Here is a 23,784-nt window from a genome sequence, read left to right as displayed (position 1 = left end):
TGTCAGGGCTGGGACTCTGTAGATGTCTTGGCCATGGGGGGGGGGGGGTCATGAAACTGTAAAGGTTGTCAGGGCTGGGACTCTGTAGACGTCTTGGCCATGGGGGGGGTTCATGAAACTGTAAAGGTTGTCAGGGCTGGGACTCTGTAGATGTCTTGGCCATGGGGGGGAGGGGTCATGTGACTGTAAAGGTTGTCAGGGCTGGGACTCTGTAGATGTCAATCCTCTACACCTCCAGACCATGGGAGAAAGGCACACAGACGGGTAGTGGTAGTCTGGTCTAGTCTAGTCTGGTCTAGTCCGGTCTAGTCTGGTCTGGTGGAGTCTAGTCTAGTCTGATGGAGTCTAGTCTAGTCTGGTCTAGTCTAGTCTGGTCTACTCTAGTATGGTGGAGTCTAGTCTGGTGGAGTCTAGTCTAGTCTGGTGGAGTCTAGTCTGGTGGAGTCTAGTCTGGTCTGGTCTGGTGGAGTCTAGTCTAGTCTGGTGGAGTCTAGTCTAGTCTGGTGGAGTCTAGTCTAGTCTGGCGGAGTCTAGTCTAGTCTGGTGGAGTCTAGTATACTCTAGTCTGGTGGAGTTTACTCTAGTCTGGTGGAGTCTAGTCTACTCTAGTCTGGTGGAGTCTAGTCTACTCTAGTCTGGTGGAGTCTAGTCTGGTGGAGTCTAGTCTACTCTAGTCTGGTGGATTCTAGTCTGGTGGAGTCTAGTCTACTCTAGTCTGGTGGAGTCTAGTCTACTCTAGTCTGGTGGAGTCTAGTCTAGTCTGGTGGAGTCTAGTCTACTCTAGTCTGGTGGAGTCTAGTCTGGTGGAGTCTAGTCTACTCTAGTCTGGTGGAGTCTAGTCTACTCTAGTCTGGTGGAGTCTAGTCTGGTCTGGTGGAGTCTAGTCTACTCTAGTCTGGTGGAGTCTAGTCTAGTCTGGTGGAGTCTAGTCTAGTCTGGTGGAGTCTAGTCTACTCTAGTCTGGTGGAGTCTAGTCTAGTCTGGTGGAGTCTAGTCTACTCTAGTCTGGTGGAGTCTAGTCTAGTCTAGTCTGGTGGAGTCTAGTCTAGTCTACTCTAGTCTGGTGAAGTCTAGTCTAGTCTGGTGGAGTCTGGTCTGGTGGAGTCTAGTTTGGTGGAGTCTAGTCTAGTCTACTCTAGTCTGGTGGAGTCTAGTCTAGTCTACTCTAGTCTGGTGGAGTCTAGTCTGGTGGAGTCTAGTCTACTCTAGTCTGGTGGCGTCTAGTCTACTCTAGTCTGGTGGAGTCTACTCTAGTCTGGTGGAGTCTAGTCTAGTCTGGTGGAGTCTAGTCTACTCTAGTATGGTGGAGTCTAGTCTAGTCTGGTGGAGTCTAGTCTACTCTAGTATGGTGGAGTCTAGTCTGGTGGAGTCTAGTCTACTCTAGTCTGGTGGAGTCTAGTCTAGTCTAGTCTGGTGGAGTCTAGTTTGGTGGAGTCTAGTCTAGTCTAGTCTGGTGGAGTCTAGTCTAGTCTACTCTAGTCTGGTGGAGTCTAGTCTAGTCTGGTGGAGTCTGGTCTGGTGGAGTCTAGTCTGGTGGAGTCTAGTCTGGTCTGGTGGAGTCTAGTCTGGTGGAGTCTAGTCTGGTGGAGTCTAGTCTGGTCTGGTGGAGTCTAGTCTGGTGGAGTCTAGTCTGGTCTGGTGGAGTCTAGTCTAGTCTACTCTAGTCTGGTGGAGTCTAGTCTAGTCTGGTGGAGTCTAGTCTGGTGGAGTCTAGTCTGGTCTAGTCTACTCTAGTCTGGTGGAGTCTAGTCTAGTCTGGTGGAGTCTAGTCTAGTCTGGTGGAGTCTAGTCTAGTCTGGTGAAGTCTAGTCTAGTCTGGTGAAGTCTAGTCTAGTCTGGTGGAGTCTAGTCTACTCTAGTCTGGTGGAGTCTAGTCTAGTCTGGTGGAGTCTGTAAGTAACCACATTGTGGGCTTGTTACAATACATAAATCATGACAGATTTGACGAAAATCTATTTTGTTAGATCAGATTGTTGAATGTGTTCCAGTCTGGTCAATAAAACATCTGTGTTCCATTGACTCATTTAACGCAACTATGCAGATATACAGGAAGTTATGACTTCATCCAGACACTGCTAGTGATTGGCCAGCATGGATATGGCCGAACTCTGTTCCCTCCTTTTCATCCAATGACCAATAGCAGCAGCCTTGTTTGCAGTCCGTTCCTTCTCCTCTGAATTGCAGTCTCTATTCTGCAGAATGCCAATCTGTCTATACCCTCTTCATAAACAGTCTAAAACAGTTTATAATGCCAATCGGTCTCTACAATAATGCCCTGTGATGCTTCTTACAGTTGAAATGAATGAAGGACCATGAGATCATCAGGTACACAGAAAGGAAAACTATGTGAAAGGTAGAGACCAGAACCTATACCTTGTTCGGTCAGTGAAGTTCAGGGGAGGAGGACAGGTATGTTGTTAGTTGGTGCTCCATACTGTACAGTACGCAGTATTGAGCCTCATAGCCAATCAGATGATGTTAAACTCCAGTGGGAGGAGTCAGTCATTGGTTTCAACATGTCTGTTCGTTGGCAGGCAGCGATCAGGCACGGCACACGTCCCAGATGGCTTGCGGGTAGCATGGTGGATTGTGGGTCGTGTTGTGTGGATGCTGCACCCATCTGTTGGGGGTGTGGCCTGGTGGAGACAAGGGGCCCTATAAGGGCTGAGAGGAGAGGCCAACCTAGGCTGAGAAGAGGAGGGAGGAGGTTAGATAGGAGGAGAGAAGGGGGAAGGAAGCGGACAGACAGACAGACCCTGCATAATGACAGAGCTGGCTGATGGATATAGAGAAGGAAGACAGACAGACAGACAGACAGACGGACGGACGGACGGACAGACAATACGAGCCTACAATATGAGGCTACAATACGAGGCTACAATACGAGGCTACAATACGAGCCTACAATATGAGGCTACAATACAAGCCTACAATACGAGGCTACAATACGAGGCTACAATACGAGTCTACAATACGAGGCCACAAAAGCCATCTTCACACCAACTCGTAAATATCACAGATGGGTTCAGTAGTACTGTGGGTGGATGAGAGTTGGGGTTAGTCAAATCACATATTGTCACATGCTTGGTAAACAACAGGTATAGACTAACAGTGAAATGTTTACTTAAGGTCCCTTCCCAACAACACAGAGAGAAATAAAATAGAGAAATAATAGAAAAGTTCAAAAAGTAATAATAAATACCCAATGAGTAACAAAACGGGAAGAGGAACTAACTATAATATATGAAGAGGAGTTGTTTTTTACTACAACCCTAACTATAATATATGTCTCTCTGTCTGTCTGTCTTCTCTATATTCATCACCCGGCCTCTGTCATTATGTTATGCAGGGCCTGTCTGTCAGAGAAAGGCATTATTACATGTGATTTATGTGTTGTTCCTCTCTTGCCTTCTCTCTCCTCCTCTTCCCTTCTCTCTCCTCCTCTTCCCTTCTCTCTCCTCCTCTTCCCTTCTCTCTCCTCCTCTTCCCTTCTCTCTCCTCCTCTTCCCTTCTTTCTCCTCCTCTTCCCTTCTCTCTCCTCCTCTTCCCTTCTCTCTCCTCCACTTCCCTTCTCTCTCCTCTTCTTCCTTTCTCTCTCCTCGATGTGCAGGGGTACGAGGTAATTGAGGTATTGATAGTCCAGGTGGTTAACTATTCAACTAACTATTTAACAGTCTTATGGCTTGGGGGTAGAAGCTGTTCAGGGTCCTGTTGGTTCCAGACTTGGTGCATCGGTAGCGCTTTCTGTGCTGTAGCAGAGAGAATCGTTTATGATTTAGGGGGCTGGAGTCTTTGATAACTTTTAGTGCCTTCCTCTGACACCGCCTGGTACAGAGGACCTGGATGGCAGGGAACTCAGCCCCAGTGATGTAGCCAGTCAAGATGCTCTCAATGGTGCAGCAGTATAACTTTTTGAGGATCTGAGGGCCAACGCCAAATTTTTTCAGGCTCCTGAGGACGAAGAGGTGTTGTTGTGACCTCTTCATGACTGTGTTGGTGTGTGTGAACCGTGATAGATCCTTTTTGATGTGGACTTGAAGCTCTCAACTCCACTACAGCCCCGTCGATGTGAATGGGGGCATGCTCGGCCCTCCGTCTTCTATAGTCCACGATCAGCTCCTTTGTCTTGCTGACACTGCCAGGTGTCTGACCTCCTCCCTATAGACTCATTGTCATCTGTGATCAGGCCTACAACCGGCGCGTGATCAGGCCTACAACCGGCGCGTGATCAGGCCTACAACCGGCGCGTGATCAGGCCTACAACCGGCGCGTGATCAGGCCTACAACCGTCGCGTGATCAGGCCTACAACCGCCGTGTGGTCAGGCCTACAACCGCCGCGTGGTCAGGCCTACAACCGCCGCGTGATCAGGCCTACAAACGCCGCGTGATCAGGCCTACAATCGGCGCGTGATCAGGCCTACAACAGCCGCGTGGTCAGGCCTACAACCGCCGCGTGATCAGGCCTACAACCGCCGCGTGATCAGGCCTACAACCGCCGCGTGATCAGGCCTACAACCGCCGCGTGATCAGGCCTACAATCGGCGCGTGATCAGGCCTACAACCGCCGTGTGATCAGGCCTACAACAGCCGCGTGGTCAGGCCTACAACCGCCGCGTGATCAGGCCTACAACCGCCGCGTGATCAGGCCTACAACCGCCGCGTCGTCAGCAAACTTACTGTTGGAGTCGGTGTGCGGTCACATAGTTGTGGATGTACAGGGAGTTTGGAGGGGACTAAACACACACCCCTGAAGGACCCCCGTGTTGAAGGTCAGTGTGGCAGATGCGTTGTTACCTAGCCTTACCACCTGGGGGCGGCCCATCAGGAAGTCCAGGATCCTGTTGCAGAGGGAGGTGTTTGGTCCCAGGGTCCTTAGCTTAGTGATGAGCATTGAGGGTACTGTGGTGTTGAATGCTGAGCTGTAATCAATGAATAGCATTCTCATGTAGGTGTTTCTTTTGTCCAGGTGGGAAAGGGCAGTGTGGAGTGCAATAAAGATTGTCATCTGTGGATCTGTTGGGGAGGTATGGAAATTGGAGTGGGTCTAGTGTGTTTGGGATGATGGTGTTGATGTGAGCCATTACCAGCCTTTCAAAGCACTTCATGGCTACAGACGTGAGTGCATTTAGGCAGGTTAAATTGGTGTTCTTGTGCACAGGGACTATGGTGGTCTGCTTGAAACATGTTGGTATTACAGACTGGATTAGTGAGAGGTTGAAAATGTCAGTGAAGACACCTGCCAGTTGGTCAGCACATGCCCGGAGAAACCGTCCTGGTAATCCGTCTGGCCCTGCGGCCTTGGGAATGTTGACCTGTTTAAAGGTCTTTCTCATGTCGGCTACGGAGACCGTGATAACACAGTCGTCTGGAACAGCTGTTGCTCTCATGCATGGTTCAATATTCCTTGCCTTGAAGCAAGCATAGAAGGCATTTAGCTCGTCTGGTAGGCTCACATCACTGGGCAGCTCGTGGCTGGGTTTCCTTTTGTAGTCTGTAATAGTTTTCAAGCCCTGCTACATCTGACGAGCGTCAGAGCTAATGTAGTAGGATACAATCTTAGTCCTGTATTGATGCTTTGCCTGTTTGGTGGTTCGTCGGGGGGCATAGCAGTATTTATTATAAGCGTCCGGATTAGTGTAACAGCTCCTTGAAAGCGGCCTATATCTCAGTGAGGATGTTGCCTGTAATCCATGGCTTCTGGTTGGGATATGTACGTACAGTCACTGTGGGGACGACGTCATTAATGCACATATACTCCTCAATGCCATCAGATGAATCCCGTATTCCTGTCTGTTGTAGCGAAACAGTCCTGTAGCTTAGCATCTGTTTCATTGGACCGCTTCGTATTGAACACGTCACTGGTACTTCCTGTTTGAGTTTTTACTTGTTAGCGGGAATCAGGAGGATGGAGTTATGGTCAGATTTGCCAAATGGAGGGCGAGGGAGAGCATTGTACGTGTCTCTGTGTGTGGACTACAGGTGATCTAGTGGTATGGCTTGATTCAACCATATTACATGGTAAATGTGCAGTGGTTGGTTGAAATTGCGAGCACTCTTTTTAGAGGTTAGAGGTCAGTGATAAGGGTTATAGGTTAGAGGTCAGTGATAAGGATGATAGGTTAGAGTTCAGTAATAAGGGTTAGAGGTCAGTGATAAGGGTTAGAGGTTAGAGGTCAAGGCTTGCTCACTTTAGATTGGCATGGACTTCATCTTCACCATTGAGGTTAGTTCCTGTTTTGTCACATTGTCCCGCCTCCGTTGCCTCACCCTATATTGAAAACAAAATAAGATTAATATTTACATGTGAATAAATGTTTAAATTCACTTGCTATAGAAACTGTGTATTACAGTGTGTGTGATTTAGACTAGGATAACAGGTATACGGATCTTATTATATGAGATAGAGGACACCAGGACCAGATAAATGGTATATTATCTCACCACATGAGGACCGATAGAGAGGACACCAGGGCCAGATAAATGGTATATTATCTCACCACATGAGGACCGATAGAGAGGACACCAGGGCCAGATAAATGGTTTATTATCTCACCACATGAGGACCGATAGAGAGGACACCAGGGCCAGATAAATGGTATATTATCTCACCACATGAGGACCGATAAAGAGGACACCAGGACCAGATAAATGGTATATCATCTCACCACATGAGGACCGATAGAGAGGACACCAGGACCAGGATGATAACAGCGAACAGGGCCAGTAGAATCAGCAGACTGCCACCATCATCCTCTGAGCCTAGAGTAGACAGAGGAGAGAAAACAGTTCTGGAATACATTCTGTTCTCCGATCCACTGGATCAGACACGGCGTACAATGTTCTGAGTTTTGGATTTGTTTTTTATTATTATTATTTGTAAATTATTTCGGTGTGAAGCTTTACAAATTAAATGTATTTTCATTACAAATGATTACTAGAACAGTTAAAGAAGAGTTAGATCTGTGGTTGAAAAATAATGACTGAAGTACAGTACCAGACAAAGGTTTTGGACACACCTACTCATTCAAACGTTTTGGAAAAGTATTCCAGGTGAAGCTGGTTGAGAGGATGCTAAGAGTGTGCAAAGCTGTCATCAAGGCAAAGGGTGACTACTTTGAAGAACCTCCAATTTAAAATATATTTTGATTTGTTAAAACCTTTTTTGGTTACTACATGATTCCTTATGTGTTATTTCATAGTTTTGATGTCTTCACTATTATTTTACAATGTAGAAAATAGTCAAAATAAAGAAAAACTATGGAATGAGTAGGTGTGTCTAAACTGTTGACTGGTTCTGTATAAAGAGACTGATGTATAGAGAGACTGGTGTATAGAGAGACTGATGTATATAGAGACTGGTGTATAGAGAGACTGATGTATATATAGAGACTGATGTATATATAGAGACTGATGTATATATAGAGACTGGTGTATAGAGAGAGACTGATGTATAGAGAGACTAATGTATATAGAGAGACTGATGTATATAGAGACTGATGTATAGAGAGACTAATGTATATAGAGAGACTGATGTATAGAGAGACTGATATATATGAGACTGATGTATATATATAGAGACTGGTGTATAGAGAGAGACTGATGTAGAGGGAGACTGATGTATAGAGAGACTGATGTAAAGAGAGACTAATGTATATAGAGAGACTGATGTATATATAGAGACTGGTGTATATATAGAGACTTATGTATATATAGAGACTGGTGTATAGAGAGAGACTGATGTATAGAGAGACTAATGTATATAGAGAGACTGATGTATAGAGAGACTAATGTATATAGAGAGACTGATGTATAGAGAGACTGATGTATATATAGAGAGAGACTGATGAATATAGAGACAGATGTATATAGAGACTGATGTATATAGAGGAACTGTTGTATAGAGAGAGACTGAAGTATACAGAGAGAGACTGATGTATATAGAGACTGATGTATATAGAGAGACTGATGAATATAGAGGAACTGATGTATAGAGAGAGACTGATGTATACAGAGAGAGACTGATGTATAGAGAGACTGATGTATATAGAGACTGATGTATATAGAGACTGGTGTGTAGAGAGACTGGTGTATATAGAGACTGATGTATATAGAGACTGGTGTATAGAGAGACTGGTGTATAGAGAGACTGGTGTATATGGAGACTGGTGTATAGAGAGACTGATGTATATAGAGACACTGATGTATATAGAGAGACTGATGTATATAGAGAGACTGATGTATATATAGAGATTGATGTATAGAGAGAGACTGATGTATACAGAGAGAGACTGATGTATAGAGAGACTGATGTATAGATAGACTGATGTATACAGGATGTATAGAGAGACTGATGTATAGAGAGACTGATGAATATAGAGAGACTGATGTAGAGAGAGACTGATGTATAGAGAGACTGATGTATAGAGAGACTAATGTATATAGAGAGACTGATGTATATATAGAGACTGATGTATATATAGAGACTGGAGTATAGAGAGAGACTGATGTATAGAGAGACTAATGTATATAGAGAGACTGATGTATATAGAGAGACTGATGTATAGAGAGAGACTAATGTATATAGAGAGACTGATGTATATAGAGAGACTGATGTATATAGAGAGACTGATGTATAGAGAGACTGGTGTATAGAGAGACTGGTGTATAGAGAGACTGATGTATAGAGAGAGACTAATGTATAGAGAGAGACTAATGTATATAGAGAGACTGCTGTATATAGAGAGACTGGTGTATAGAGAGACTGATGTATATAGAGAGACTGATGTATAGAGAGAGACTAATGTATATAGAGAGACTGATGTATATAGAGAGACTGATGTATAGAGAGACTGATGTATAGAGAGAGACTGATGTATACAGAGAGAGACTGATGTATATAGAGACTGATGTATATAGAGACTGGTGTGTAGAGAGACTGGTGTATATAGAGACTGATGTATATAGAGACTGATGTATATAGAGACTGATGTATATAGAGACTGATGTATATAGAGAGACTGGTGTATATAGAGACTGATGTATATAGAGACTGATGTATATAGAGAGACTGATGTATATAGAGAGACTTGTGTATAGAAAGACTGGTTTAAAGAGAGACTGATGCATATATAGAGAGAGACTGATGTATATAAAGACTGATGTATATAGAGACTGATGTATATATAGAGACTGATGTATATAGAGACTGATGTATATAGAGAGACTTGTGTATAGAAAGACTGGTTTAAAGAGAGACTGATGCATATATAGAGAGAGACTGATGTATATAGAGGAACTGATGTATAGAGAGAGACTGATGTATACAGAGAGAGACTGATGTATATAGAGACTGATGTATATAGAGAGACTGATGTATATAGAGGAACTGGTGTATATAGAGACTGATGTATATAGAGGAACTGATGTATAGAGAGAGACTGATGTATACAGAGAGAGACTGATGTATATAGAGACTGATGTATATAGAGAGACTGATGTATATAGAGGAACTGATGTATATATATAGGCTGATGTATAGAGAGAGACTGCTGTATAGAGAGACTGATGTATTTAGAGAGACTGATGTATATAGAGAGACTGGTGTATAGAGAGAGACTGCTATATATATATAGACTGATGTATATAGAGAGACTGGTGTATATAGAGACAATGATGTATATAGAGAGACTGATGTATATAGAGAGACTGATGTATATAGAGAGACTGGGGTATAGAGAGACTGATGTATAGAGAGACTGATGTATATAGAGAGACTGGTGTATATATATAGACTGATGTATAGAGAGAGACTGCTGTATATATATAGACTGAAATATAGAGAGACTGGTGTATAGAGAGACTGGTGTATATAGAGAGACTGATGTATATAGAGACTGATGTATATAGAGAGACTGATGTATATAGAGACTGATGTATATAGAGAGACTGATGTATATAGAGACTGATGTATATAGAGAGACTGGTGTATATATATAGACTAATGTATAGAGAGAGACTGCTGTATATACTGTAGATATTGATGTATAGAGAGAGACTGATGTATATAGAGAGACTGAAGTAATGTATGTGTATCCTGTTAACTAGATGAGTTGAAAGGTTTGTCTCTTCATTCAGTTTTAACTTCCCTCTGGAGGGAAACACAGGTAAGGCCAGTCAAATAGAGCGTTCAGACAAACATGAATGTTACTGAGAGACACACATCAGACACCCATATGTGGACTGTGGAAGTTGAACCTTTTATTTTCATAGTTGTGTTTTGTTCTGTACAATGTTTGTGTGATGAAATAAAATAAAACAACTGTATTTCCACAAGATGGAGGACATCTGGCAACAGCAGATAAAAAAACATCTGGCAGGACAGCAGAGATCTGATACTAAATATTTAATCAAAGCTCTTTCTCTCTCTCCTTTGCTCTCTCTCTCAATCTCTCTCTCCCCCTCCCTCCCTCCCTCCCTCCCTCCCTCTCTTTTCTCCCTCCCTCCCTCCCTCCCTCCCTCCCTCCCTCCCTCCCTCCCTCCCTTTTCTCTCTCCATCCTCTCTCTCCCTCCCTCTCTCCCTCCCTCCCTCTCTCCCTACTCAGCACTCTCTGCCATTGAAAACAGAAAGAGAATCCAGCAGGTAGAAAGAGGAGCAACGACGTACATCAAGACCAGGGTGTGTCCTGTCCAGGGGGTGTCCTGTACATCACGCTGCTCTGGTTCAGACTAGGCTAACTGACTAGTGTCCTGTCCAGGGGGTGTACTGTACATCACGCTGCTCTGGCTCAGACTAGGCTAACTGACTAGTGTCCTGTACATCACGCTGCTCTGGTTCAGACTAGGCTAACTGACTAGTGTCCTGTCCAGGGGGTGTCCTGTACATCAAGCTGCCCTGGCTCAGACAAGACAACAGGAGATAGACTAGTGTCCTGCTACAGAAACAGGAGAGAGACTCCTGCTCTATGTGACGTTCTGGCTCAGACAGGGCTAACTGCTACAGAAACAGGAGAGAGACTCCTGCTCTATGTGACGTTCTGGCTCAGACAGGGCTTACTGCTACAGAAACAGGAGAGAGACTCCTGCTCTATGTGATGTTCTGGCTCAGACAAGGCTAACTGCTACAGAAACAGGAGAGAGACTCCTGCTCTATGTGACGTTCTGGCTCAGACAAGGCATACTTACTCTCTGACTTGGTGTTGGCTGTAGAGGCGTCTGCGTCCGTGTCGTTGTAGTCGACAGGGAACGTTTCTTCAGTAGGCTCGGCAGTACTACCTGTAGGATTTACAAAGACTAGACCTGTTAACAACACCTCAGACCAAGTAACTGTAGTGAGAAAGTAGAGTCTATTCAACCGCTGTGCTGGGTTTAATAAAGGTCCAGTTGTAGGCAATGTCTAAAGTAAAGGAAATCACCATGAAGCCCAGCAAACCAACACTGGTTCTGTGATAGTTCCCAGAACATTTGTTAGGTTGAGGCAAATGTTCTCATAACACAAAAAAACTGATGATGATACAATGTTTATATAAAATATTCACCTAATGTTGCAAGAATGTTCTCAGAACACATTTAGTCTGTTCTTATAAGGTCCTCAGAACACATTTAGTCTGTTCTTTAAAGGTTCTCAGAACACATTTAGTCTGTTCTTATAAGGCTCTCAGAACACATTTAGTCTGTTCTTATAAAGTTCTCAGAACACATTTAGTCTGTTCTTATAAGGTTCTCAGAACACATTTAGTCTGTTCTTATAAGGTTCTCAGAACACATTTAGTCTGTTCTTATAAGGTTCTCAGAACACATTTAGTCTGTTCTTATAAGGTTCTCAGAACACATTTAGTCTGTTCTCTAAAGGTTCTCAGAATGTTTCGTTACGTTGTGTTTACAGTTTGTAGGGAACATTGTGGGGACATCACAGAAGATGAACTGTCCAGTTGTGTGGATGATTATACAATCTTTATTTTAGGGTGCAAAAAAACATTCACATGATGTTACAAGAACGTTCTCAGAACACATGTTTTACGTTCTTTAGATATTCCTAAAACATTTATTGGCAGCTTCATTAAAACATTGGTCTCAACGTCACCAGTGAAGAGGTGACTCCGGGATGCTGGCCTTCTAGGCAGATTTACAAAGAAAAAGCCATTTCTCAGACTGGCCAATAAAAATAAAATATTAAGTTGGGCAAAAGAACACAGACAATGGACAGAGGAACTCTGCCTAGAAAGCCAGCTTCCCAGAGTCGCCTTTTCACTGTTGACGTTGAGACTGGTGTTTTGTGGGTACTATTTAATGAAGCTGCCAGTTGAGGACTTGTGAGGCGTCTGTTTCTCAAACTAGACACTCTAATGTACTTGTCCTCTTGCCTAGGCAGTTTGAGCAGTTCTGTGAAGGGAGTAGTACACAACATTGTACGAGATCTTCAGTTTCTTGGCAATTTCTCGCATTGAATAGCCTTCATTTCTCAGAACAAGAATAGACTGACGAGTTTCAGGAGAAATGTATTTATTTCTGGCCATTTTGAGCCTGTAATCAAACCCACAAATGCTGATGCTTCAGATACTCAACTAGTCTAAAGGACAGTTTTATTGCTTCTTTATTCAGTGCAACAGTTTTCAGCTGTGCTAACATACAATGGGGAGAATAAGTATTTGATACACTGCTGATTGTGCAGGTTTTCCTACTTACAAAGCATGTAGAGGTCTATCTATAATTGTATCATAGGTACACTTCAACTTTGAGAGACGGAATCTAAAACAAAAATCCAGAAAATCACATTGTATGATTTTTAGGTAATTAATTTGGATTTTATTGCATGACATAAGTATTTGATACATCAGAAAAGCAGAACTTAATATTTGGTACAGAAACCTTTGTTTGCAATTACAGAGATCATACGTTTCCTGTAGTTCTTGACCAGGTTTGCACACACTGCAGCAGGGATTTTGGCCCACTCCTCCATACAGACCTTCTCCAGATCCTTCAGGTTTCGGGGCTGTCGCTGGGCAATACAGACTTTCAGCTCCCTCCAAAGATTTTCTATTGGGTTCAGGTCTGGAGATTGGCTAGGCCACTCCAGGACCTTGAGATGCTTCTTACGGATCCACTCCTTAGTTGCCCTGGCTGTCTGTTTCGGGTCGTTGTCATGCTGGAAGACCCAGCCATGACCCATCTTCAATGCTCTTACTGAAGGAAGGAGGTTGTTGGCCAAGATCTCGCAATACATGGCCCCATCCATCCTCCCCTCAATACGGTGCAGTCGTGCTGTCCCCTTTACAGAAAAGCATCCCCAAAGAATGATATTTCCACCTCCATGCTTCACGGTTGGGATGGTGTTCTTGGGGTTGTACTCATCCTTCTTCTTCTTCCAAACACGGTGAGTGGAGTTTAGACCAAAAAGCTCTATTTTTGTCTCATCAGACCACATGACCTTCTCCCATTCCTCCTCTGGATCCTCCAGATGGTCATTGGCAAACTTCAGACGGGCCTGGACATGCGCTGGCTTGAGCAGGGGGACCTTGCGTGCTCTGCAGGATTTTAATCCATGACGGCATAGTGTGTTACTAATGGTTTTCTTTGAGACTGTGGTCCCAGCTCTCTTCAGGTCATTGACCAGGCTGATCCCTCACCTTCCTCATGATCATTGATGCCCCACGAGGTGAGATCTTGCATGGAGCCCCAGACCGAGGGTGATTGACCGTCATCTTGAACTTCTTCCATTTTCTAATAATTGCGCCAACAGTTGTTGCCTTCTCACCAAGCTGCTTGCCTATTGTCCTGTAGCCCATCCCAGCCTTGTGCAGGTCAACAATTGTATCCCTGATGTCCTTACACAGCCCTCTGGTCTTGGCCATTGTGGAGAGGTTGGAGTCTGTTTGATTGAGTGTGTGGACAGGTGTATTTTATACAGGTAACGAGTTCAAACAGGTGCAGTTAATACAGGTAATGAGTGGAGAACAGGAGGGCTGTGAGAGCCGGAATTCTTACTGGTTGGTAGGTGATCAAATACTTATGTCATGCAATAAAATGCAAATTAATTACTTAAAAATCATACAATGTGATTTTCTGGATTTTTGTTTTAGATTCCGTCTCTCACAGTTGAAGTGTACCTATGATAAAAATTACAGACCTCTACATGCTTTGTAAGTAGGAAAACCTGCAAAATCGAGAGTGTATCAAATACTTGTCTCCCCACTGTAATTGCAAAAGGGTTTTCTAAGGATTAATTATCCTTTTAAAATGATACACTTGGATTAGCTAACACAATGTGTCATTGGAACACAGGAGTGATGGTTTCTGATAATGGGCCTTTGTATGCCTATGTAGATATTCCATAATAACATCTGACGTTTCCAGCTACAATAGTCATTTACAACATTATCAATGTCTACACTGTATTTCTGATCAATTTGATGTTATTTTAATGGACAAAAACAAGGACATGTCTAACTGACTCCAAACTTTTGAATGGTAGTGTATCTGTGAGTTGTATTGAGTTCAGAGAGGCATCACATATCTGCGAGTTGCGATTTACAGATACAGTGGGGCAAAAAAGTATTTAGTCAGCCACCAATTGTGCAAGTTCTCCCACTTAAAAAGATGAGAGAGGCCTGTAATTTTCATCATAGGTACACTTCAACTATGACAGACAAGATGAGAAAAAAATCCAGAAAATCACATTGTAGGATTTTTAATGAATTTATTTGCTAATTATGTTGTAAAATAAGTATTTGGTCACCTACAAACAAGCAAGATTACCAACTACTCTTCCTGGGGTCATGAAACATGACATAAGACATTATAGTCCAGGACTGAAATACATTTTAAATGTCACACATAGTCTACGTATCAGTGTCATGTCCACAACGATGGAGCAGCAGACCAAGCAATGTTGAGAGGAGGACACTATACCTTCATCCATTAACAGGTAAAAAGGAGATGGAATCTATTACTTGTCATTGGTGATATTTCCATGTTGGGATAGTTGTTCACTTAATTGTTATCACTAGTTCCTCTACAATGTAAACAAACATCTGGTGCTCTGTGGAATGTCAAGTGATGCAGCAGACAGCTGCCTTTGGATTGGGACACAGCCAAAGTCATCTGGATAGCCCTCCCTGGCAAGTGGGGAGCCACTGGGCAGCAGTACGCAATGTACCCTGGACTGGACAGGCAGAAAAATAGGAGAAAAATGTGTTAAATTACAAATGTCTCCAGGTATGAATATCGCAACAAAATATGATCACTAACTAACTAGGTTTCCATCCAATTGGCGACAGATTTTCAGGTGAATATTAAATAATGTGCATGAAGAAAATATGACTTGTTGCAGACACAAATCAGCGGCATACTACATGTACTTTTTAGCTGAAACCCTAGACTCACTCCAATTCACATTCCACCCAAACAGATCCACAGATTACGCAATCTCAATCACACTTTCCCACCTGGACAAAAGGAACACCTTTGTGAGAATGCTGTTCATTGACTACAGCTCAGACTTCAACACCATAGTGACCTCAAAGCTCATTGCTAAGCTAAGGACCCTGGGACTAAACACCTCTCTCTGCAACTGGATCCTGGGCTTCCTGACGGGCCGCCCCTAGGTCGTAAGGGTAGGTAAACAACACATCTGCCACGCTGATCCTCAACACTGGTGCTCCCCAGGGGTGCGTGCTCAGTCCCCTCCTGTACTCCATGTTCACCCACGACTGCATGGCCAAGCACAACTCCAACACCATCATTAAGTTTGCTGACAACACAACGGTGGTAGGCCTGATCACCGGTGACGATGAGTTAGCATATAGGGAGGAGGTCAGAGACCTGGCCAGGTGGTGCCAGGACAACACACTCCTCCATGGCCTGCATACTCACCAGACATGTCACCCATTGAGCATGTGTGGGATGCTCTGGATCGACGTATAAGACAGCGTGTTCCAGTTCCCACCAATATCCAGCAACTTCGCACAGCCATTGAAGAGGAGTGGGACGACATTCCACAGGCTACAATCAACAGCCTGTTAAACTCTACATGAAGGAGATGTGTCGTGTTGCATGAGGCAAATGGTGGTCACACCAAATCAAATTATTTGAAATAATATTTTTTTTAGTATTCTAATGTTATGTAAGACCTTCATAAAGAGAACTAATGATTTTTCTTCCGATATCATATACGAAATGTTTTTATTAGACTGTTAGAATGTCATTGGCAGGAGGTGTACAAAATTGGCTTTAGGCCTAAGTTTTTCACTAGGCCTTTGTAAAATTATACAAAACATATCCTTGAACAAACAAACTATTGTTGTTATATTTTAAATGGATATATTTCCACTAAATATTCTTCATTTATGCACTATTTATCAAGCATTGGTGATTATGTTTGCACACCTTGTGGTTTGATATGCATCTGATGCGTATATTAAAGGGGACACCCTGTAATGTTCTCAACGTTCTCTAATGGGTTATAGGCTGAAAGGCCAGGAGGTTCTAGTGTTAAACAACTTAGACCAGCTGTTCTGTCAACAATATTACAACATCAAAGGACTGTTTTGTGCACCCTGATACATGACAGGACAACCGGACAGTTGTACTGTTCTGGGAACCTATCTCTTGTCATATTCCCACGATGTTCCCACATCCAAAATAAATGTTTTAGGAATATCTAAAGAACGTAAAACATGTGTTCTGAGAACGTTCTTGTAACATCATGTGAATGTTTTTTTGCACCCTAAAATAAAGATTGTATAATCATCCACACAACTGGACAGTTCATCTTCTGTGATGTCCCCACAATGTTCCTGCCAGACTGTAAACACAACGTAACGAAACATTCTGAGAACCTTTAGAGAACAGACTAAATGTGTTCTGAGAACCTTATAAGAACAGACTAAATGTGTTCTGAGAACTTTATAAGAACAGACTAAATGTGTTCTGAGAGCCTTATAAGAACAGACTAAATGTGTTCTGAGAACCTTTAAAGAACAGACTAAATGTGTTCTGAGAACCTTATAAGAACAGACTAAATGTGTTCTGAGAACCTTATAAGAACAGACTAAATGTGTTCTGAGAACCTTATAAGAACAGACTAAATGTGTTCTGAGAACCTTATAAGAACAGACTAAATGTGTTCTGAGAACCTTATAAGAACAGACTAAATGTGTTCTGAGAACCTTATAAGAACAGACTAAATGTGTTCTGAGGACCTTATAAGAACAGACTAAATGTTTTCTGAGAACCTTATAAGAACAGACTAAATGTGTTCTGAGAACCTTATAAGAACAGACTAAATGTTTTCTGAGAACCTTATAAGAACAGACTAAATGTGTTCTGAGAACCTTATAAGAACAGACTAAATGTTTTCTGAGAACCTTATAAGAACAGACTAAATGTGTTCTGAGAACCTTATAAGAACAGACTAAATGTGTTCTGAGAACCTTATAAGAACAGACTAAATGTTTTCTGAGAACCTTATAAGAACAGACTAAATGTTTTCTGAGAACCTTATAAGAACAGACTAAATGTTTTCTGAGAACCTTATAAGAACAGACTAAATGTGTTCTGGGAACGTTCTTGCAACATTAGGTGAATGTTTTATATAAACATTGTATCATCTTCAGCACAACTGGACAGTTTTTATGTTATAAGAACATTTTCTGCAACCTAATGAATGTTCTGGGAACTATCATAGAAACATTTTAGGTTTGCTGGGAACATTTTGGTGAATATTAGGAAAACATTCCAAGGATATTTAATTTAAAACATGAATAAAAACATTTTTATATATATATATATCTATATATATATATACACGTGATCAAAAACATTATTTTAATGTTTTTTGGGATGTTATCATTCTACTGTTAGATAAAACCCAAACTAGCGCTTAATGGGAATATTAGCTAATGTTCTGGGAATGTTCCAGGTTTGCTGGGTCCTGGTCAAAGTAGTGCACTATATAGGGAATAGGGTTCCATAGTACTCTGGTCTAAAGTAGTGCACTATATAGGGAATAGGGTTCTATAGGGCTCTGGTCTAAAGTAGTGCACTATATAGGGAATAGGGTTCCATAGGGCTCTGGTCTAAAGTAGTGTACGATATAGGGAATAGGGTTCCATTTGGGACACAAGATTATTCTCACCGCTCCATGGACAAGCCTGCAGTAGGGGGCTCCAGTCACTCCACTGGCTGTCTGGGTTGATGTCGTCCTGGGCTCTCACCTGCAGCTGGTGGGCGTGGCCTGCTAGGGCATCAGTTATCAACAGGGGGCTGGACTTAGACTCCACCTGGAGGGGGAAGAGAAGGAGTGGAGAGAGCAGAGAAGGATAGAGATATAGGGGGAGGGGATGAGAGAGATATAGGGGGAGGGGGTGAGATAGAGATATAGGGGGAGGGGGTGATATAGAGATATAGGGGGAGAGGTGAGATAGAGATATAGGGAGAGGTGAGATAGAGATATAGGGGAGGGGGTAAGATAGATATATAGGGGAGGGGGTAAGATATAGATATAGGGGAGGGGGTGAGATATAGATATATAGGGGAGGGGGTGAGATATAGATATAGGGGGATGGGTGAGATAGAGATATAGGGAGAGGGGTGAGATAGAGATATAGGGGGATGGGGTGAGATAGAGATATAGGGGGAGGAGGTGAGATAGAGATATAGGGGGAGGGGTGAGATAGAGATATATGGGGAGGGGGTGAGATAGAGATATAGGGGGAGGGGGTGAGATAGAGATATAGGGGGAGAGGTGAGATAGAGATATAGGGGAGGGGGTAAGATAGATATATAGGGGAGGGGGTAAGATAGAGATATAGGGGAGGGGGTGAGATATAGATATAGGGGGATGGGTGAGATAGAGATATAGCGAGAGGGGTGAGATAGAGATATAGGGGGATGGGGTGAGATAGAGATATAGGGGGAGGAGGTGAGATAGAGATATAGGGGGAGGGGTGAGATAGAGATATATGGGGAGGGGGTGAGATAGAGATATAGGGGGAGGGGGTGAGATAGAGATATAGGGGGAGAGGTGAGATAGAGATATAGGGGAGGGGGTAAGATAGATATATAGGGGAGGGGGTGAGATAGAGATATAGGGGGAGGGGTGAGATATAGATATAGGGGGAGGGGTGAGATAGAGATATAGGGAGAGGGGTGAGATAGAGATATAGGGGGAGGGGTGAGATAGAGATATAGGGGGATGGGGTGAGATAGAGATATAGGGGGAGGAGGTGAGATAGAGATATAGGGGAGGGGGTGAGATAGAGATATATGGGGAGGGGGTGAGATACAGATATAGGGGGAGGAGTGAGATACAGATATAGGGGGAGGAGTGAGATAGAGATATAGGGGGAAGGGGGAGATATAGGGGGAGGGGTGAGATACAGATATAGGGGGAGGAGTGATATACAGATATAGGGGGAGGAGTGAGATAGAGATATAGGGGGAAGGGTGAGATATAGGGGGAGGGGTGAGATAGAGATATAGGGGGAGGGGTGAGATAGAGATATAGGGGGAGGGGGTGAGATAGAGATATATGGGGAAGGGGTGGGATGGAGATATAGGGGGAAAAGGCGAGATAGAGATAAAGGGGAGGGGGTGAGATAGACGTATTGGGGGAGGGGTGAGATAGAGATATAGGGGGAAGAGGTGAGATAGAGATATAGGTGAGTGGGTGAGATGGAGATATAGGGGGAGGGGGTGAGATATAGATATAAGGGGAGGGCCAGAGAGAAAGAGGGGAGAGAGATATATAGGGGGAGGAGTGAGATAGAGATATAGGGGAGGGGGTGAGATAGAGATATAGGGAAGGGGTGAGATAGAGATATAGGGGGAGGGATATGGAGAGTGACAGGAGAGATTGAGATATAGGAGAAGGGATAGGGAGAAGGAGGGGAGAGAAAGATAAAGGGGAGGGGAGAGATAGAGATATAGGGGGAGAGAAAGATTTGTTTATTTCACCTTTATTTAACCAGGTAGGCTAGTTGAGAACAAGTTCTCATTTACAACTGCGACCTGGCCAAGATAAAGCAAAGCAGTTCAACACATACAACGACACAGAGTTAAACATAAACAAACATACAGTCAATAATACAGTAGAAAAGTCTATATACAGTGTGTGCAAATGAGGTAAGATAAGGGAGTTAAGGCAATAAATAGGCCATGGTGGCGAAGTAATTACAATATAGCAATTAAACACTGGAATGGTAGATGTGCAGAAGATGAATGTGCAAGTAGAGATACTGGGGTGCAAATGAGCAAGATAAATAAATAAATACATACAGTATGGGGATGGGCTGTTTACAGATGTGCTACAGGTATGTACAGGTGCAGTGATCTGTGAGCTGCTCTGACAGCTGGTGCTTAAAGCTAAAGAGGGAGATATGAGTCTCCAGCTTCAGATATTTTTGCAATTCGTTCCAGTCATTGGCAGCAGAGAACTGGAAGGAGAGGCGGCCAAAGGAGGAATTGGCTTTGGGGGTGACCAGTGAGATATTCCTGCTGGAGCGCGTGCTACGGGTGGGTGTTGCTAGGGTGACAAGTGAGCTGAGATAAGGCGGGGCTTTACCTAGCAAAGACTTGTAGATGACCTGGAGCGAGTGCGTTTGGCGACGAATATGAAGCGAGGGCCAGCCAACGAGAGTGTACAGGTCGCAGTGGTGGGTTGTATATGGGGCTTTGGTGACAAACGGATGGCACTGTGATAGACTGCATCCAATTTGTTGAGTAGAGTGTTGGAGGCAATTTTATAGATGACATCACTAAAGTCGAGGATCGGTAGGAAAGTCAGTTTTACGAGGGTATGTTTGGCAGCATGAATGAACGGTGCTTTGTTGCAAAATAGGAAGACGATTCTAGATTTAATTTTGGATAGGAGATGTTTAATATGAGTCTGGGAGGAGAGTTTACAGTCTAGCCAGACACCAAGGTACAGTGCCTTGCGAAAGTATTCGGCCCCCTTGAACTTTGCGACCTTTTGCCACATTTCAGGCTTCAAACATAAAGATATAAAACTGTATTTTTTTGTGAAGAATCAACAACAAGTGGGACACAATCATGAAGTGGAACGACATTTATTGGATATTTCAAACTTTTTTAACAAATCAAAAACTGAAAAATTGGGCGTGCAAAATTATTCAGCCCCCTTAAGTCAATACTTTGTAGCGCCACCTTTTGCTGCGATTACAGCTGTAAGTCGCTTGGGGTATGTCTCTATCAGTTTTGCACATCGAGAGACTGACATTTTTTCCCATTCCTCCTTGCAAAACAGCTCGAGCTCAGTGAGGTTGGATGGAGAGCATTTGTGAACAGCAGTTTTCAGTTCTTTCCACAGATTCTCGATTGGATTCAGGTCTGGACTTTGACTTGGCCATTCTAACACCTGGATATGTTTATTTTTGAACCATTCCATTGTAGATTTTGCTTTATGTTTTGGATCATTGTCTTGTTGGAAGACAAATCTCCGTCCCAGTCTCAGGTCTTTTGCAGACTCCATCAGGTTTTCTTCCACAATGGTCCTGTATTTGGCTCCATCCATCTTCCCATCAATTTTAACCATCTTCCCTGTCCCTGCTGAAGAAAAGCAGGCCCAAACCATGATGCTGCCACCACCATGTTTGACAGTTGAGATGGTGTGTTCAGCTGTGTTGCTTTTACGCCAAACATAACGTTTTGCATTGTTGCCAAAAAGTTCAATTTTGGTTGCATCTGACCAGAGCACCTTCTTCCACATGTTTGGTGTGTCTCCCAGGTGTCTTGTGGCAAACTTTAAACAACACTTTTTATGGATATCTTTAAGAAATGGCTTTCTTCTTGCCACTCTTCCATAAAGGCCAGATTTGTGCAATATACGACTGACTGATTGTTGTCCTATGGACAGAGTCTCCCACCTCAGCTGTAGATCTCTGCAGTTCATCCAGAGTGATCATGGGCCTCTTGGCTGCATCTCTGATCAGTCTTCTCCTTGTATGAGCTGAAAGTTTAGAGGGACGGCCAGGTCTTGGTAGATTTGCAGTGGTCTGATACTCCTTCCATTTCAATATTATCGCTTGCACAGTGCTCCTTGGGATGTTTAAAGCTTGGGAAATCTTTTTGTATCCAAATCCGGCTTTAAACTTCTTCACAACAGTATCCCGGACCTGCCTGGTGTGTTCCTTGATCTTCATGATGCTCTCTGCGCTTTTAACGGACCTCTGAGACTATCACAGTGCAGGTGCATTTATACGGAGACTTGATTACACACAGGTGGATTGTATTTATCATCATTAGTCATTTAGGTCAACATTGGATCATTCAGAGATCCTCACTGAACTTCTGGAGAGAGTTTGCTGCAAAGTTCAAGGGGGCCGAATACTTTCGCAAGGCACTGTATTTGTAGTTGTCCACATATTCACATAAGTCAGAACCTTCCAGAGTAGTGATGCTGGACGGGCGGGTGGGTGCAGGTAGTGATCGATTGAAGAACATGCATTTCGTTTTACTTGCATTTAAGAGCAGTTGGAGGCCACGGAAGGAGAGTTGTATGGCATTGAAGCTCGTCTGGGGGTTTGTTAAACACAGTGTCCAAAGAAGGGCCAGAATTATACAGAATGTGTCGTCTGCGTAGAGGTGGATCAGAGTATCACCAGATAGGGGGAGGGAGGAGATAGACATGTAGGGGGAGGGAGAGCGAGGGGAGAGATGGAGAGACAGTATGATGACTAGAGGAACTAACGTTAGACCAGATGCTGGATCCTACAGGACGGTAGCGGAGCTGGAAGCGGAGGGGGAAGGGCACAGCGTCGTGGAGCCAGGAGGCAGGGTTCGTCCAGTACACCTGGAGCCTCATGGGATATCCTACCATCCCCACTGCTGTTACTGCCTCTGGGGGGTCTGGCTGCACTGTAGACACACAGAGAGAGGGGTTGGGGGGGTGAGGAATCATGCAACCAACACTGGTACACACAGAGAAGCACGCACACACTGATACACACACTGATACACACATTTTAGAAAAGGCTGTTGCGCAACAACTCACTGCCTTCCTGAAGACAAACAATGTATACGAAATGCTTCAGTCTGGTTTTAGACCCCATCATAGCACTGAGACGGCACTTGTGAAGGTGGTAAATGACATTTTAATGGCATCGGACCGAGGCTCTGCATCGGTCCTCGTGCTCCTAGACCTTAGTGCTGCTTTTGATACCATCGATCACCACATTCTTTTGGAGAGATTGGAAACCCAAATTGGTCTACACAGACAAGTTCTGGCCTGGTTTAGATCTTATCTGTGGGAAAGATATCAGTTTGTCTCTGTGAATGGTTTGTCCTCTGACAAATCAACTGTAAATTTCGGTGTTCCTCAAGGTTCCGTTTTAGGACCACTATTGTTTTCACTATATATTTTACATCTTAGGGATGTTATTCGAAAACATAATGTTAACTTTCACTGCTATGCGGATGACACACAGCTGTACATTTCAATGAAACATGGTGAAGCCCCAAAATTGCCCTTGCTAGAAGCATGTGTTTCAGACATAAGGAAGTGGATGGCTGCAAACTCTCTACTTTTAAACTCAGACAAAACAGAGATGCTTGTTCTAGGTCCCAAGAAACAAAGAGATCTTCTGTTGAATCTGACAATTAAACTTAATGGTTGTACAGTCGTCTCAAATAAAACTGTGAAGGACCTCGGCGTTACTCTGGACCCTGATCTCTCTTTTGAAGAACATATCAAGACCATTTCAAGGACAGCTTTTTTCCATCTACGTAACATTGCAAAAATCAGAAACTTTCCGTCCAAAAATGATGCAGAA

The 23,784-nt window shown here is 43.5% G+C and overlaps 1 protein-coding gene across 3 annotated transcripts in view; it reads right to left on the bottom strand.

The window, feature by feature from the left end:
- Positions 1–1,790: 1,790 nt before the first annotated feature.
- Positions 1,791–23,784, bottom strand: part of il11ra (interleukin 11 receptor, alpha) — a 111,251-nt gene continuing 89,257 nt past the window's right edge. Inside the window, exons 7-12 of one of the 3 annotated variants that reach the window (XM_036936730.1) lie at positions 22,704–22,870; positions 18,132–18,276; positions 11,183–11,272; positions 6,667–6,760; positions 6,190–6,269; positions 1,791–2,687 (exon numbers count right to left, since the gene is read on the bottom strand). In XM_036936730.1, the coding sequence (XP_036792625.1) occupies positions 6,191–6,269; positions 6,667–6,760; positions 11,183–11,272; positions 18,132–18,276; positions 22,704–22,870 (575 nt within the window). In that variant the 3' untranslated portion in view covers positions 1,791–2,687; position 6,190. Of the gene's footprint in view, positions 2,688–6,189; positions 6,270–6,666; positions 6,761–11,182; positions 11,273–14,735; positions 15,159–15,868; positions 16,022–18,131; positions 18,277–22,703; positions 22,871–23,784 lie in introns of those variants that run through there. The other 2 variants (XM_036936731.1, XM_036936732.1) reach the window with 2 other exon arrangements.

Source organism: Oncorhynchus mykiss, chromosome 12 (genome assembly GCF_013265735.2).
Source record: "Oncorhynchus mykiss isolate Arlee chromosome 12, USDA_OmykA_1.1, whole genome shotgun sequence".
NCBI classification, from domain to species: Eukaryota; Metazoa; Chordata; class Actinopteri; order Salmoniformes; family Salmonidae; genus Oncorhynchus; species Oncorhynchus mykiss.
The sequence above is the reverse complement of the archived record's forward strand: the minus strand, read 5'-3'. Positions and strand labels throughout refer to the sequence as shown.